This window comes from Artibeus jamaicensis, unplaced genomic scaffold (assembly GCF_021234435.1).
Source record: "Artibeus jamaicensis isolate MK-2021 breed Jamaican fruit bat unplaced genomic scaffold, CSHL_Jam_final scaffold_833, whole genome shotgun sequence".
NCBI classification, from domain to species: Eukaryota; Metazoa; Chordata; class Mammalia; order Chiroptera; family Phyllostomidae; genus Artibeus; species Artibeus jamaicensis.
Window position 1 is genome coordinate 8,397,041 of NW_026522056.1, and position 17,572 is coordinate 8,414,612.

The 17,572-nt window shown below is 38.4% G+C and overlaps 1 protein-coding gene across 10 annotated transcripts in view; it reads left to right on the forward strand.

The window, feature by feature from the left end:
* The window catches only part of NSD3 (nuclear receptor binding SET domain protein 3), a 116,472-nt gene that overhangs the window by 68,181 nt on the left and 30,719 nt on the right, over positions 1-17,572 (forward strand). For 9 of the 10 annotated variants that reach the window (XM_053659894.1, XM_037166955.2, XM_053659897.1 and 6 more), the window contains 5 exons: positions 2,753-2,853; positions 4,892-4,937; positions 7,843-7,973; positions 8,572-8,700; positions 9,303-9,429. In XM_053659894.1, the coding sequence (XP_053515869.1) occupies positions 2,753-2,853; positions 4,892-4,937; positions 7,843-7,973; positions 8,572-8,700; positions 9,303-9,429 (534 nt within the window). Of the gene's footprint in view, positions 1-2,752; positions 2,854-4,891; positions 4,938-5,845; positions 6,326-7,842; positions 7,974-8,571; positions 8,701-9,302; positions 9,430-17,572 lie in introns of those variants that run through there. The other variant, XM_037166954.2, reaches the window with a different exon arrangement.

Genomic DNA, 17,572 nt, shown 5'->3' on the forward strand with positions numbered 1-17,572 from the left:
CCTCTCGCACACTCCCCACTGGGAACCTGGCTCACAAGCCAGGCATGTGCCCTGACTGGGAATCGAACTTGCAACCCCTTGGTTTGCAGGCCGACACTCAATCCACTGAGCTATCCCCGCCAGGGTATACTTTTATTTTTAATGGAGCTGGGGTTTTTTTTTCCTTCTCAGCTACTGAACATTTTATTTTCATGTAGTCTTTTTGTTGTAAGTTTTAAGTTCTGCTATGGACTTTTTACTTTTTTTTAAGTGACAGATAAAGTGGAATATTACAGTTCTTTGTATCTGGAAAAAGCCCAGTTCCTTCCTTAGGCAAGCACGTATCATTAGATTGTAAATTAAGGTGGGGACCTTAATATAGGGATGTGTTCTAAAGCTTTGACCTTGGTTTAAATTTGGTTACCAGCTATGGTTGATTATCCTATTTTGCTGTGTTAAATGACCATTTTGTTTCTTGTGAAAATAACTTCAGTACAGGCATACCTCGTTTTATTGCGTTTCACTTTATTGTGCTTCAAAAATGTGTGTTTTTCAAATTGAAGGCAAGACCCTCCACCAGCAAAAAGATTACAGCTCACTTTATTGTGGTGCTCTGGAACTGAACCCGCAGTACCTCCAAGGTATGCCTGTAGTTGAACGTCAGAAAAGAGATTTGATCTTTCTTCAGAAATGAATTACATCATCATCTCACCTGGTGGTGGAAACTACCTAGGGCGGATTCTTGAGCCTTTTCCTAGTAAGTGTAGGGGACACAGTGTGTGGTGCTGCCACATTTCTGTGGTTTGCAGAATTGCATTCGCATTTATACTAGATTTCTAAGTACTTTTCCAAATCCACAGCTGCTTACCTCTTCTCTCTTAGAAGGTAGGCATAATACTTTTTGGTGGTTATGTGTGTTCTGTGGGCAGCTTTCAGAATAATTTTAAGAAGTCATGTTGCCTGATCTTCTCTAGGACAGTATGTACATCAGATACCTGTGCTTGATGAAGCGGTTATGTTTTGATTCTTAAAACGAGTAAAGAGTTTTTGTTTTAAGCATTTCTGTTTTCATTTTCTTCTTCCCTGGTAGGTACTTGAATATTGATGATTGTACTAAAGTATGGATTTGTGGGATACACAGGTGTCTGCGAGGGTAGAATATCTGTTGTTTTGGTAAACATTCTCCTCAGTGTGAGGAGAAGAGTGAGAATAAAGAAAGGAGCTAGCACCTCCATTTGTGATTTCTCTGCTGGAAACAGTATATTATTATCAAAGTACCTACTCCCTCAGAATAAAAATAGCAGAATCCTTCTTTGTTTTGACCTTGAGCTAAGTTGAGGAAATCTATTTACAGGAACAGTGACACCAAATAATAAATACACAGGTGATCTGAAGGCTTTACTAAAGTAGCTTCGGCCTGATTTTATAGGGGGTCTTAGCAGCTTTCTCCTGTGGTAAGTGAAAGATGATTATTATCTAGGAAGGACCATTTAGGTGGTCCCAGCACTGAAAGGACAGAGTACGGCTGCACTGAAGGTGTCATTCCTTCTCAGGGTCACAGAAGGAAATCATTCCTGACTTAGTGTTCTTTCAAGTTGTGGTCTTCAGTCTATTTTATCCTTTCCAAAATGTGAGTTTTCTTCTGTTAACTTTCAAAGAATTTCACTTTTTAAAAATCTTAATAGTTTCTTGCTTTATTTATTGTGAAAGCACTTGATAATTTGTTTCAACTAGTTTTTCAAACCTAATTCTTTTTTTAAAATTGACTTTAAGAGAGAAAGAGAGATTTGTTCCACTCAGTTTTGCACTCACTGGTTGAGTCTTGTGTGTGCCCTGATTGGAGATCAAACTGGCAACCTTGGCATATTGGGATGATGCTCCAACCAACTGAGCCACCTGGCCAGGGCGTGACCAGTTATTTCTGAGTTTTAACAAGTCCCTCAGTAGACACATTAGTGATTTCATTTGGGTCAGCCTTTTTGTGCATTTCTAAAACTTGTCTAAGTGCACCAAGCACTCATTTTACATACAGAATTACCATATTTTGCCATGTATAATACTCACATTTTGGCCCAAATTTTTTAGTGGAATATAAGGGTGTGTGTTATACGGAGGTAGTAGTACCTGAAATACCTTGTATCTGTTCTTGTGGGGGTTTTTACCTAAAATTTCCTGTACCATAATATATTAAAAAATAAATGCTAAAATTCCTTTATAATACAAAAATGAGTATTTAAATATAAATAAATAAATTGAATTTAAAAATTAAAAATGAAAGTTTGGGCCAAAAATTTGGGTATACATTTTATATGGCAGAGTGTGGTAATTTATTCATTTGTTATGATGCAAAATACTGCAGTACTGATTGAATTTTGAGCCAGTAACTCCTAATGTCATCTGAGAATAAAGTCATTTTCATCCATCCCCTCAATACCTTCATTCCTTCAATTATAGTTACATAAATGTTTATCTGCTTTCAAGAAGACTAAACTATGTCTCTGCAACTTTATAATTTTAAAAAGTCCATCCCTCTTCATTTGTATAATTTAGGTCTTTTATTAATCCCAATCTCAGGCTATCAGCCTCCACTGTTTGATTTTATAAAAATTTTTGTGTGCTCCCAAGCATTTAATAGCTTTTTTGTAATTTATAATTAAAAGACAAAAAATAATGGATCAGAAAAACAGGGAATTTGGTCCACGCTTAACTGCATAACTGTCAAGCCATCCTCAAATGAGTTTTAATTTACTTGTTGGTTTAAATCATCTCTTAGGCTCAGTAGAAAAGAAGCAGCAGAGAAGATCAATTAGAACTCGTTCTGAATCAGAGAAATCCACTGAAGTTGTGCCAAAGAAGAAGATCAAAAAGGAGCAGGTTGGCTTCCTACATGTAGAGAGTTAAAACATTGTGTTTGTAAATGTTGTGGCGTATACTGGTGTCTGAAAAGAAAGAAAAACTTTCCCCGTGTCGAGTTTCCTTTCTGGACCCCCCTGTGCTTCTGTCCCGGTGAAGGTTCTGCCTCACCCACGGTCCCGGAAACAGTTGGGCTTCAGGAGGCAGGAAACCAGTGGTGCAAGTCTCTTAAAGGGATCCTCACACTTATTTTGAAATTTCCGTTATGAGCAAAATGATCTCATGTTTTCATGATTTTTATTGGGACCCATCAGTGAGTTCCCTTTAAAAAAAACTTTTTTGATTTTTTTTATTTAAGTTGCTAGTATGTATTGTTTTTATTTTCTTAAACAAAATCAAATTAACTACAAGAATTATATTTAAGAAGCAGGTTGTCATTGATGATCTGGGTTTTCTGTTGGTACCACAGATTTTTTGGAACGTTATTTTCCCAGTGGGCTGTCAGATAAACTCAAGGGGGGAACAGAAGGAGGGGTGTTTTGACGGAAAGATTTTAAATCAGTGTAATCAGTGTGGTGATATTCATATTAAATTACCTTTTGGAAACCATACTCCCTTTAATTAAAATCACAGTGAGAATTTTTTTTAAACCAAGAGAATACCCATTTTACAGCCCAGCCAGCCACTATTAATCAAAAGGAATCCTGAACGTTATTAGTTCCAATAAGCTTTATAGTTTTAAAAACCACTTAATATAGAAGAGTGTGAACTTTTCTATTTATTTCCTTCAAATTTTAAACTTCTATTTATTTCCTTCAAATTTTTAAACTTCCAGACTTTGTGGGTGCTCTATGGTATCATCAAGCTGTATGTAAAACAGTTTTCCCAGAAATATTTAACTAAAATTTCAGTAATATACTAATCGGTCATTCATTTATCATAATTAAGTTGAATACTTTGGAAATTATATTCCAAAAAGTCTTTCTAAGCTCTTGCAAACTTACAGTATTCATTACTGAAATGAAGTTGTGGTTTTGCCAGCTGGTTCCCAAATTCAGTCTGTGACCAGTTTAAAATTAATAAGCAGAATGAGTATAAAATGGGACTGTTAATGCCACTATGTTATAGTTAGTAGTAGAACAATACCAGTGATTGTGTACAAGATTTTATATTTGTATTACTAACTGTATCTTATAAAAGTGCTTCTGTTGTATGTTTTTTTAACCTGCTGTAAAAAAATAAAAAAATTTTTAAAGCTTAGAACAATCCTTAAGTATTTACAAAATGTGTTTCAACATGCATATTTCACCACATCTTAAAGAAACATAAAATTCAATTCATAGCTTAAACAGGAACTCCTCCGAACAGCATCCCTTCTTCAATTCCAATGGTTCCGTCTTTAAATTACCACGTGTTTTACATATACATTGGCAGAATAACTTCTGATCTCACTCTCCTAATGTAGGATCAAGACACTGTTCATAAGACACTCAAGAAAGTGCTTTTGCAATATCACAAACTTACTAAGTTTGTATTAGCAGCAAAAGTATTGAGCTTCCAGCTGTATGGAGCCCTGTGGCACTCTCTACAGAGAGGGTCCTGATTCCCAGCAACTTAGCTGTGAGTGCAGGCGCGGAAGGGTCTTAAAGTGGCGTGAGTTACATTAACCTGAGTATCATAGTAAGTAAAAATTTATCCTAACGTCTTTGGGGCGGGAGGGGTTTATAACAGCATCGGGCTGGTTGCAGAAACAACCCCTCTCCGGCCTCCCAGACACTGAGGAAAGTGTTCTCGTTCTCTTCTTCTGCCAAGGGAATGGGGGAAAGGTCTTTGCTGGAGAGCATTTGGCTGTGTGTTGTCACTGGATTCAGCACAAGCAGCTAAGATTTCAACGCTCCCTGACCTTGAGACAGAGAACTTTACCTGCCAGATGGGACTGAGTTCAGATTTCAGATACATTAATCACTCATCATTACTTAGATTGATGGAAATATTATTTTTTCCTTAATTAAAAGTGAAAAAATTTTCTTGCTAATGCTGTATTTCTCTGTCCAAACAGGTTGAAGCAGTTCCTCAGGCTACAGTGAAGACTGGATTACAGAAAGGTGAGTTGTTACAATGTTGCTTTGCATTTCCTTGATTAAAACCAATTTTAAAGAATTATTTGTACTTCATGTTTTTTTGTTTGTCTCTGTAAATCATTGTTGTTGCTCTTTAGTCAATGATTTGTGTGAAACTGAAGTACTCCCTGGTGTGTGTGTGTGTGTGTGTGTGTGTGTGTGTGTACACGTGTGTGACTCTCAGAGTTGATAATATTCTGTACCTCCGTGTGAAAAGTCTTCCTCATTTTATGTAAATTGGAGAGCACCACGTAGACTTGATACTGTTTCCAACTTTTCTCCATATGGTTCTGGGGTTTCACTGGTTTATAAACTAGGGATGTGACGAATCCACTTTTTTTGGTATTCGACTGAATACCGAATAGTAGCTACTAAATGTTTGTCAAACATGGACTATGACAAATCAGACAAGACAACTTGATTGAAAAAAAAATCTTGCCACGCTTATTTTTACAGTGCTGTAAAATCCTTTCGTAAATTAAAATGATTCCTAGCATATTTATGGCCATTATTAGATGACCTTATGCAAATCTATTTGAGATATGCACAAAGTTTAAGAAATCTTAAACTTATATCTGTATTTTCTGTGTGCAATTTGACTACAGTACAAACTCCATAGCATGATTCGTGCGTTTTTGGTGAGATCATTCAGACTGTATTTATACCTGTAGTTTACTTTGGGCAAATTGCATTATTAAAAAAATAAAATAAAAAAACCACCAGCCTCTCTGCATTCTCGGGGAGAAGTCTGCAGCGATGGTCTCCGTGGAGATCCTCAGCAGAACTGAACAGCCTCTCGGAGGGAACACTGCTTGGCGGAGCTCCAAGAAAAGACATCGCGATCGCTGCGAGATTAGGAGGCCTGATTGCGTTGTGTTTCCACCATTCCACAGGGTCGGCGGACCGGGGAGTGCAGGGCTCTGTCAGATTCAGTGACAGCTCCGTCTCCGCAGCGATTGAGGAAACTGTGGACTGAGATTCCTGTACAATTTCATCCCAGAAACTCCAGACTTGTAGTCTCCATGCAAGATTTCTTTGTCGGCGGCTCGATAAACAGTTTCTTTGTTCCCAATTTTGATTTTGCCAATCACCATTATTGGCATTTTCCTGCCTGTTTTCTTCTTCAAGACTGAACAATTGCTTTAACATTCAAATGATTTTTTTTTTTTTTTTGGTCTGAGCTGGATAGGTACAGCTTAAATCATGGGCCCAGCCTAAAAACCACAGTTTAACTTACACTGATCAATTTCAACATGGACCGTTTTTGTTTCTTGTTTTTAAATAAAGCATCATCACTAATGTACATCGGCAGGGTTTTGCCAAACAACCCAAACTGTATACGTTACAATCATTAAAAGCTCTTATTGTTATTATTTTTTTGTTAGTGCCGTTACCATGGAGAACAGCATGGCAGCTATCTTGGGCAGTCTGTTGTTTTTCTAGCATTTTCAGAAACTCATCGGAAATGGCGGTACCTGTGTTTCCCTTCGAAAGCCTCTCAGTACAGCACTCCTGTTCCTCTGTTAAAACTCCTTGTTAATCCAGTGATCTTTTAGGCCAAGGAAATACTTTGTGGTGGTGTGCTGGGTTCATACACCAGCAATGGAGGAGATAGATTTGTGTACTTGTGTTTTTATCAGCGTTGACATGGGCAGGCACCCTCATTTATAGATGTCAGGAAACATTCAGTGCAAAACTTGTAGACTGGGATGTGCTAACGAGGTTCCAGTGATCTGAGCAGTCTAAAGAGACCCACATGCTCCACCACAGAACATGGCTATATACCAAGTGCTGCTCTCACTCGGCCTGTTGCGGATCTTCATGGAGACTTGTTTCTCCGTGGTCTCTTCTGGACTGTACACTTCCACCATAGCTTGCTGGGCTGGTCTAGATGTCTGTCTGTTGTATGGAAATTTGGGGGGAAAAATCCAAAACACAAACAGTGGGTTGAAATATTAACCGTCTCCTTGGTTCCTTGGTATTCACCGTGCCTGATCTGCACATCTCACCGTGGCTGTTCTGTATGGCCTATACTGCATTAGCCCAAGAGGTTGTTGCTTTGTAACTTTTTGCACTATTGTTTTGGCTGGATTTGTATTACACACAGTTTTAAAAAAAATTCCACACTATTCTCTGCCTTTTTTTTTTTTTTTCATATTTATTTCTTCCCGCACAAATTCCACATAGAGGCCTCTCACCCAGCTCTTCGTGATTGGGCTGCACCTGAACATTGATTGTCTGTTTACAGCCCTCAGCAGTGTGCCTCCTAGGTGGCATGACACGTGTACATGTGCCGCAGCACTTGTTAGTGGTCACAATAAACAACACTTCACCAAGGAAGTCTCAGATGAACAATCGTGAACATCCAAAATTTACTGGGGGGGCAGTGCTCAACTAAATTGCAAAATTCGGGGGAAAATGGCACTATCCGTGTACGAATCGAATACAAAGCAAAGATTTGTCACATCCCTAATCAAAACAAGATGGCGGTGTCTCTGCGACCATATTTGTAAGCTGCACAGTGTGTTGGGTTTTATGTCTTCCCCCTCCAAATTGAATGGTTCTTTGGATTGCTCCAAACAAGTCAGCTATCCTGCAGTTTTGATAGAATTGGTTTTTAGGTTGGAACTTGGGCTCTGTTGACTGAAAAGAGCTGTAGAGCAGAAGCACTGAATTAAATGTTGTAATGGAGCGGTTGTAAATTAAATCACCATCCAAAAAGTCAGAAGCTCATGAAGTTTTGACTTGTGACTTCAGTGTTACAGTGAAAGCTGTGCTTTTTCACACTACAGATGAGTTTGGGGAAAGGAAATATTTCCCCACAAAAAAAAAATTAAGAAAACAAACTTTAAGTGCTATTTTAGGATTAATTTCGGTGTATTGTATTAAGGTGCCAGCGAGATTTCAGATTCCTGTAAACCTCTAAAGAAAAGGAGTCGCGCCTCCACTGATGTAGAAATGACTAGTTCAGCATACAGAGACACATCTGACTCCGATTCTAGAGGCCTGAGTGACGTGCAGGTAAATATGTCCAAGGGTCTGAGCACAGCGCGCTCTTTTTGCTTTGCAAGACCAATTAATATACATTATCGCTTTACCCAACTTATTTGGGGAACATGGGGGATTTTTAAATATTCGTAGTAAAGAAACCGTCTTGGTTATTTTGTAATGATGCGTTTCTTAATTTTGCTGATCTCTTACATAACAGAAGTATAGTTTGTTTGGTTTTTGTTTTTTAATTTTAACTCGGGTTTCTCTCAAAACACCAGACATGGTATCCAGATATTTTAGGAAAGAAGGCAGGAAGGAAGGAAGAAGAGGTAGTATCAAGATTAATTTGAGCAACCCTTACTAGGATTTTCATAGCACCTAACTTTGAGGAAAGGGTTTTTTAAGTCTTTTTTTTTATTGTTTTTATTTATCGAGTTAGAAACATCGATTTGTTGTTCCACTTATTTATGCATTCATTAGTTCATTCTTGTATGTGCCCTGACCGGAGCTTGAACCGCCACCTTGTGTATCAGCATGATGCTCTAACCAGCTGAGCTCTACCTGGCAAGGGCACATCTTAGGGGAAATTTTTGTTTTTTCTTAAAAATGTGCTATGTTTTTCATGTAGGTAGGCTTTGGGAAGCAAGTAGATAGCCCTTCAGCTGCTGCAGATGTGGATGCTTCTGATGTGCAGTCCATGGACTCAAGTTTGTCAAGAAGAGGCGTCGGGACGAGTAAGAAGGACACTGTGTGTCAGGTGGGCAAGTGACACGTCCTGTAGCTTGAGATCATTGCTGTCATATTCTGCCAACAATATTACTTACCTCCCCCTGGAGAGGGCGGTATCTTTCTAAATTATGATACTCCTATAAAGCTACAGATCTAAAAGCCATTTCGGGCTCTTTTCCCCTTCTGAGTTTGGAGCCCTCACCACTCATGCAGGTGTCAGTCTTCATTGTCATGAAATGGAAGTCAGTGGCAGGTGACTGCTTCAAAAACATTTTCTTATAATTGGTATGGATATTTTAACGTATATTTTCCCTTTCTGAAACATACTGCTTTGCCGTGTGAAGAAAAGTTGAAGTGCCTAGATTCCAAAGAAGGAATCATACAAAATTAAGTATGACTTTTAGACTTTGTACCGTCTTGATGTGGAAATAGTTACCTAGTTCAGTGGTTCTCGCAGCGAGGGCCCAGGACCAGTAGCATCAGTGTTGTCCCCGTACTTGTTGTAAATGCAAATTCTTGTCCTCGTCCCTCCCCGCCTCCACTGTGTCAGAAACCGTAGGAGGCAGACCCTCCAGGCGATGCTGACGCCTGCCAGCATCTGAGATGCACCCGCTGTTTGCTGTATTGCAGATCTGCGAGAGCCCTGCTGACTGCCTGGTTCCCTGCGAGGGAGAGTGCTACACATACTTCCACCTGGAGTGCCTGGGGTCGCCATCGCTCCCTGACGGGAAGTTCGTCTGCCCAGAATGTAGAACCGGTAAGCTGACGGACTTCGGTGGGTTTGAAGAGATGGGTGGGGGGCGTGCACAATGCCAGCATCCCTCATGACATCTCATTTTCTCACCACTGTTATGTAGCGCTTTTCTCCCAAAGGTATTTCAACAAATTAAGACCATTTAGTGTTTAAGCTTCTTAAAATCAAAGAATAGTTAGCAATATTGTCAAATTTTCCTCTACCAGTGCCTTAATGATAAACTCTATCAAGTCATCAAGATGTATTTGTATTTGATCTGAGCTATACAAAGTATTTAGAATGAATTATTTTTCAAATGAGTTTGAGATTCTTACGCTTGATAACATTGGTTTAAAGTGCCTTGACTTTAATAGACTGGCATAAGTATTAATTGCAACTGTAACTATGGTGATAGTATTTTTAGTGGAAAGATAGAGTTATGGGAAATGGTTTTTAAAACATGCAAGTTTTGGATTCTCCATTTATTTCTAATTCTCCCCCCCACCAAATACAGACTATTACCTATCAAATGATTTATAGAGAGAGAAATATGCAAGTTCATACTTCTTATCTGTGTAGCTGAGATTCTAGTTAAAGTCACAGAAAGCAGGAAGTAGAGTTGTGTACTCTGTAACAAGGCGAGTGAAGAGCCAACTCGTGTGGCCTGGGGGTGTTTCCAGGAAGCACTTTCGTATGGTTTTTTGGTTTTATTTTTTTCGCAGGGGGAACTGGATATCGGGTATTTATGATATGCTGATCTTACCCATGGCACTTTATTTTCCTGCTGTTTTTTATTTGGATTCTCATAGATATTTTATCCTTGTTATTTGATTGCATACCTCTTAAAATCATTTACATATGCTAAATTCCATTAGAATGGTCGTTTTTTTTTCTGAACACTTAATACAGGCCAGGTGCTGTTAGTACTAAGCATTTTATCTTACTGCCTCATTTTATCCTCATAACATAAATGAGGTCATGCTATTACTATTCTCACTTCTCTGAGGGTGAAACTGCGGTTGGAGAGTGTAGTTTAGCGCCTTGCCCAAAGTCACAAAACCAGCCTGTGATGAAACTGGCATTTTAGCCAAGGAGGCAGGTTGCCCCGAGAAGCCCTGCTGTTTCCCATCACCTTCCACCACCTTGACTAAGCAGAATGGAGATCATGTATCATATATTCTTAAACATACATACTCTGAATCCTCACAGACATACATGCGCAAAAATGAAGCTGTAAAAACTTTTAAACATATAACATTTTCCCTATGTAAAATAATATTTTCTTCATCACACTTAGACTCTGCAATAGAACTTTTGAACAGTTTGCCAATGGCAGCAGCCTCGGGGCAGATTATCTGCACATTGTTTTACTCGGCCCTCTGGGCGGGTTTGGACCGTGTGAACACGGGTCAGGCACGTGTCCTGGTTCCTCACACCCCCTGCTGTCCCTTCGTCCTGAAGCCCTGTCATTCCAGCCGTTCACGTAACCCATCCAGCCCTGTGAAGCACTTACGTTTACAGTCTCCAAGTCAGACCACCGTTAGGAAGGACTGTGTAGCTCACTGTTAACACATTCTTTTGAGGGATCTGTCCTAACTCTAGAATTCAGCTAAATTCTAAATTATATCAACAAAGGTTAGATATAATTTAATTTGATATACATCTATTAAGAGCTTCAAGAGGGAAATTTGCTTTAAAATCAATCACATAGAACAAAGAGGATTTATACTTCCCTATTTCAAAATTTACCTACAAAACTACAATAATTAAAACTGTGATGCTGGCATAAAGACAGACGTATAACCCATTAGAATAGAATAGGGAGTCCAGAAATATACCTTCATATATATAGTTGAATGATTTCTTGACAAGGGTACAAAGACCATTCAGGAGGGAAAGGACAGACTTTTTGGCAAATGTGGGAAAACTGGATATCTCCATGCCAAAGAAAGAGATTGGACCCTTAACTAAAACCATATGCAAAATATAATTCAAAATGGACCAGAAATCAAACATAAGAGCTAAACTGTAAAACTCTTAGAAGAAAACATAAGGGAAAAGTTTTGTGACATTGGATTAGGCAGTGATTTCCTGCTATGACATCAAAAGTATAGGCAACAAAAGAAAAAAAATAAAGAAATCGGACTTTATCAAAATTAAAAACCATGTACACCAAATGACTGTCAACTGAGTGAAAAAGCAACCGGCAAAATGGGAGAAAAAAGCCCTGTCTGGTGTGACTCAGCAGACTGAGTGCCAGCCTGCGAACCAGAGTCCATGGTTTGATTCCCAGTCAGGGCACGTGCCTGGGTTGCAGGCCAGGTCCCCAGTAGGGGGTGCACAAGAGGCAACCACATGTTGATGTTTCTCTCCCCCTTTCTCCCATCCTTCCCCTCTCTCTAAAAGTAAGTCTTTTAAAAATGGGAGAAAATATTTGCAAATAACATATCTGAGAAGGAATTAATATCCTAAATATATAAAGAACTCCTACAACTCAACAAAAAACACATAACCCAATTGGAAATTAGGGAAAGAACTTGAATAGACATTTCTCCAAAGATCTACAAAGGCCCAGCAAGCACCTGAAAAGATGTTCAGCATCATTCACTACTAATCAGACAAATGGAAACCAAAACTACAGTGAGAAGCCTCTTCACACCTATTCGAATGGCTATTATCACGAAAACAAGTTACGGAGAAAATGAAACAGTTGTTCACTGTTGGTGGGGATGTGAAATGGTATAAATACTGCGGAAAACAGTATGACAGTTCCTCAAAAGGTTAAGTATAGAATTACTGTGAGATGCAGCAATTTCACTTCTGGGTACACCCAAAAAGTTGAAAGGAGGGATTCAGACAGGCATTGGTACACTGTGTTTATTACAGCACTATTCACAGTGGCCAAAAGGTGGAAACAACTTAAATGCCGGTCCATGGATGAATAAGATGTGGAATAATAAACAGTGGACTATTATCAGCTTAAAAAAGAAACGAAATAAATACTGACGCATACTGCAGTGTGGATGAACCTTGAAGATACTGTGTTGGGTGAAATAAGCCAGCCATAAGGACGAATATTGTGTGATTCCACTTACATGAGATACCTAGAGCAACCAAATTCAGAGACAGAAAGTGGAACAGTTGTTACCAGCAGTTAGTGGGGAGAGAGGTGTGGGGAGTTACACTTTAATGGTTAGAGTTTCAGTTTGGGGTGATGAAAAATTCTGGAGTTGGGTAGTGATGGTCGCAAAATACTGTGAATGTGCTTAATGTCACACATAAAAGTAGTTAAAATGGTAAAATTTATGTTATACATTTCAATCACAATTTAAAAAACAATGACAGCCCTGGCTGGTGTGGCTCAGTGGATTGAGCACAGGCTTGTGAACCAGAGTATCGTGGTTCGATTCCCAGTCAGGGCACATGCCTGGGTTGCAGGCCAGTTCCCAGCCAGGGGATACATGAGAGGCAACCATGCATTGATGTTTCTCTCCCTCTGTCCTTCCCCTCTAAAGATAAATAAATAAAATCTTAAAAAACAAAACAACAGTTACAGTTGATCCTTGAACAACACAGGATTCACCTGAGTCCACTTCCATGCAGGTAGTGTTTTCAATAAGTACTGTCTATTAGAAAATTTGGGGGCAGATTTCCTTAACCACCACAAAGCAGTCATGTCAGTTACACTAGGCTAGACTGAAGTAATTGTATTGCTGCTTTTTTGTTAGCAATTCGTGAATTATTACATCTGTATATAAGTATGAATTTCTTTTTCACATTATCTTTCACTTTTGGTGTCTAATGTTAGTAATGTATATAACATACAGGGCTTTGTATCATATAAGATAATATTGAGGTAGGTACTGACAGCTGATACTTGTAAACAGGTGATGTAAACATACAGTGTCAGTAAATACAGTATAGTACTATAAATGTGTTTTCCTTATGATTTTCTCATTAACATTTTCTCTAGCTTACTTTATTGTAAGAATACAGTATAATACATATTAACCAACTTTATCATTAAGGCTTATAAGCAGGAGTCTTGAATACTCCCCAGTGACGATATCCAAATGACCAATAAATAATCACTTATAATTTTCATATGTAAAACAGAGACAAAATGAAAACACATAATCCTAATAAAAAAGGCACAAAATTATAGCTAGATGTGTCAGTTAAAGGGTAGGAAGTAATATTAAAAGTACCCACAAAAAGACAGTTATCGTCACAGAACAACAAACAAATAAATAATAAAAATGTTGTTATAATCTGCAGATCTTTGATTACAGCTAAACTTTTTTTTCTGTTTTCATTGACTCTTGTGAATGATCTTATGTGTCTTTTCTATTTCTATATTGCAGTGTTAAAGTTATTAGTATTTTAAATTTATATCCAATTACACAAGTAACACATAAATATGATGTTATGAGAACGTTATCATCATAGCACATGCTGAAGTCCTGCTGGATCATTGTGCTTAGTTTAGGCTCTTACTTAACTGCAGCCGACACTGGAGGTAACCGCTGTTATCAGTTTGGTAGGCAGCACTGCGCATCTCTTTCTATGTGTGCATTCATGTTTTTATGTGCATAACATTTTTATTTGTATTGTAATAAAATGTATTATGCTGTCATTCTGCAGATTGATTTTTTCCATAGTTTTTTTAAACTATTCCTCTATCAAAGGACATTTGAGTTGCTTTTAGTTGTTTGCAGTTATAAACGTGCTCAGTCAACATTCCTTCACATATACAAGTCTATCCTAACATAGAAAGCAGGAAGTGGAAATTCTAGGCCACAGAAAATGAACATACTTTCTTAAAAAAAAAAAAAAAAAGGACGGGGACTTCCAGCCAAGATGGAGGCATAGGTGGAAATACTGTACCTCCTCGCACAACCAAATTTAAGGACGACAAAGATTTAGAAACAAAAACACAACCAAAACAGACAGAAAATTGAACTGTACAGAAGTCCGACAACAACGAACCATTCATCCAGACCGGTAAGAGGGGCGGAGTTGGCGGCTAGAGGAGAGGGGTCCTGGCAGGAAGAAGCTGTAGTTGGCAGACACAGGTGCGGGGAGAAAAAGAGCAAACCCAGTGACCGTGCAAGACAGCTGGCTGACCACAGACACACATTCATGCACAGATAAACCAGGCAAAAAAAATGGGCAGTGAGATAGACCGTGCAACCAGGGCCCCAGAGATGGGAACTAAAGCCTAAAAGCACTGATTGGAAAAACTTTCAGGGGTTGAGGTGCTGGGAGAGGCTCCCAGCCTCACAGGAGAGTTCATTGAAGAGACCCACAGGCTCCTAGAACGTACACAAGCCCACCCACCCAGGAACCAGCACCAGAAGGGCCCAGTTTGCTTGTGGGAAGCAGCAGAAGGGACTGAAATCCAACAGAGAGCTGAGCAAGTGCCATTGCTCCCTCTATGACCCCGCCCCCAGTCACAATCCAGTGACTGGGTAGACCCGCCTCTTATACATAACAGGCGTGGACAGACCAAAACATGGCTTAAGCAGAAGAACAGCTCGAAGCCCCAGAGCCAATACTTCTAAGTGACAAAGAGATAGCCAACCTATCGGATGCACAGTTCAAAACACTGGTGATCAGGATGCTCACAGAACTGGTTGATTTTAGTCGCAAATTAGGTGAAGAAATTAAGGCTACACTAAGTGAAATGAAGCAAAATGCACAGGGAACCGGTATTGATGGGAAGAAAATTGGGACTAAAATCAAGGGAGTGGACCAGAAGGAAGAAAGAAACAACCAAACAGAAAAGAATGAAGAAACAAGAGTTCAAAAAAACGAGGAGAGGCTTAGGAACCTCCAGGACATCTTTAAATGTTCCAATGTCCAAATTACAGGGGTACCAGAAGGGAAGGAGGAAGAGCAACAAGTGGAAAACTTATTTGAACAAATAATAAAGAAGAACTTCCCCAATCTGGCAAAAGAAATAGACTTCCAGGAAGTCCAGGAAGCTCAGAAAGTCCCAAAGAAGTTGGACCCAAGAAGGAACACACCAAGGCACATCATCATTACATTACCCAAGATTCAAATGAAGGAGAGAATCTTAGAAGCAGCAAGAGATAAGGGGACAGTCACCTACAAAGGAGTTCCCATCAGACTGTTAGTGGATTTCTCAAAAGAGACCTTACAGGCAAGAAGGGGCTGGAAAGAAGTATTCCAAGTCATGAAATCCAAAGACCTACAACCAAGATTGGTCTATCCAGCAAAGCTTTTATTTAGAATGAAAGGACAGATAAAGTGCTTCTCAGATAAGATCAAATTCAAGGAGTTCATCATCACCAAGCCCTTATTATATGAAATGTTAAAGGGACTTACCTAAGAAAAAGATAAAAAAGCTGAACAGTGAAAGGACAGCAAACTCACAGTTATTAACAACCACACCTAAAACAAAAGCAAACTAAGAGGACAGCTAGATCAGGAGCAGAACCATAGAAATGGAGATCACATGAAGGGTTAGCAACAGGGGAGTGGGAGGAGAAGGGGGGAGAAGGTACAGAGATTAAGTAGCATAAATGGTAGGTAGAAAATAGGGGGAGGGCAAGAATAGTAGGGGAAATATAGAATCTGAAGAACTTGTGACACATGGACATGAACTAAAGGGAATTTGGGGGGGAAGGGTGTGCAGGGTGGAGGGAATGAAGGGGGGAAATGGGACAACTGTAATGGCATAATGAATAAAATATATATATTTTTAAATGGAGAATACCTTGTTTTCTTCCAACGTAGTTCCTTCCAACTTAAATTTCTACCAGCAGTACATAAGAGTTTCTGTTTCCATACACCCCGATGAGCAATTCGTATTATCAGACTTTTGAAGTTTTTTCCTATTGGCGAAGTTTTAAAATGTTACTTGTGGTTTTACGAGTGAAGTTGAGCATTTTTTCACGTTTACTGGCTTGCTTTCTGCTTTCTGTAAATTGTCCATTCATTCCTTTTGCCCACTTTTATTAGGCTATTTTCTTCCTGTTTCAGTTGATAGTTTTTTATAGGTCTTGTTTAGCTGTCTTTGCTTATATACGTTACATATATTTTTTACTATATTTGAGCTCTGTATGACAAAACAATCCTTTGTCATCTTTGTTGAATATCTTTTTCCACATCTGTTTGTCTTTTTCTCGTTCCTTCTTTTTTTCATTCTAATTGGCTTTATTTCTTCCTTTAAATATTTGGCAGATTGACCAGTGGAGTCATCTGGGCTTAAAGTTTTCTCTGTTGGAAGGTTTTTAATTGTGGTTTCATTTCTTTAATAGTTTATATAACTAATCATATTTTCTATTCATTTTTCTGTCAGTGTTAGTAAGTTCTGTTTTTCTAGTAATCTGTTCATCTAAATTTTCCAATTGATTGGCAAAAATGTAGTATTTTTATTATCTTTTTATCTTTGTCAGATTTGTAGAGATGTATCATTTTTAAATTTCTGATATTCTTAACATGTTTTACTACTTTTTATTTAGTCACAGTTACCAAAAATATCAGTTTTATTAATCCTTTTCAAAGGAACAGCTTTTGTTTTTCTTAATCCTTCCCAATGTGTATTAATGTCATTTCATTTTTGAAGAGTATTTTTTGGGGGTATAGAATTCTGGCCTGGTAACAATTTTCTTTCAGCCCTTTGAAGATAATATCCCACTATTTTCTGGTTTCCATTTTTCTCTTTCAGTCAGCCTTTAGCTTCTTTGAAGGTAATTGTCTTTTCCGTGCCTAATTTTAATATTTTCTTTTTGTCCTTGATTTTGTATAGTTTGAATAATGTAGTTATAGTTTGAATAATATAGTTTTGTATAGTTTCAAATATTGAACATTTGTATTTTCTTTGTTTTTTTAATTGGGAATATGAATTTTCATCTGACCTTTGTTTTATATGGACATTTTAAGTGATTATCAGTATCTAATGGAATCTGTCTTTGTATTTTTATTTCTTCTGTTTCGGGAAGACCTTGCCACTCTCAGCTCTTGGATACTGAAAAATTGTGTGTTGGGTTTACTATGGGAATCATTTTATTGTAGAATGAGAAGTGGAGATCTAAATTTTTAATGCTGCATCTTCCAATTAGTTATCATAGTAAATCAACCATTCTAACAAAATGTATTAGGTGATATTTTAATTTAGCGGTTTTCCGTTTTGATGTCA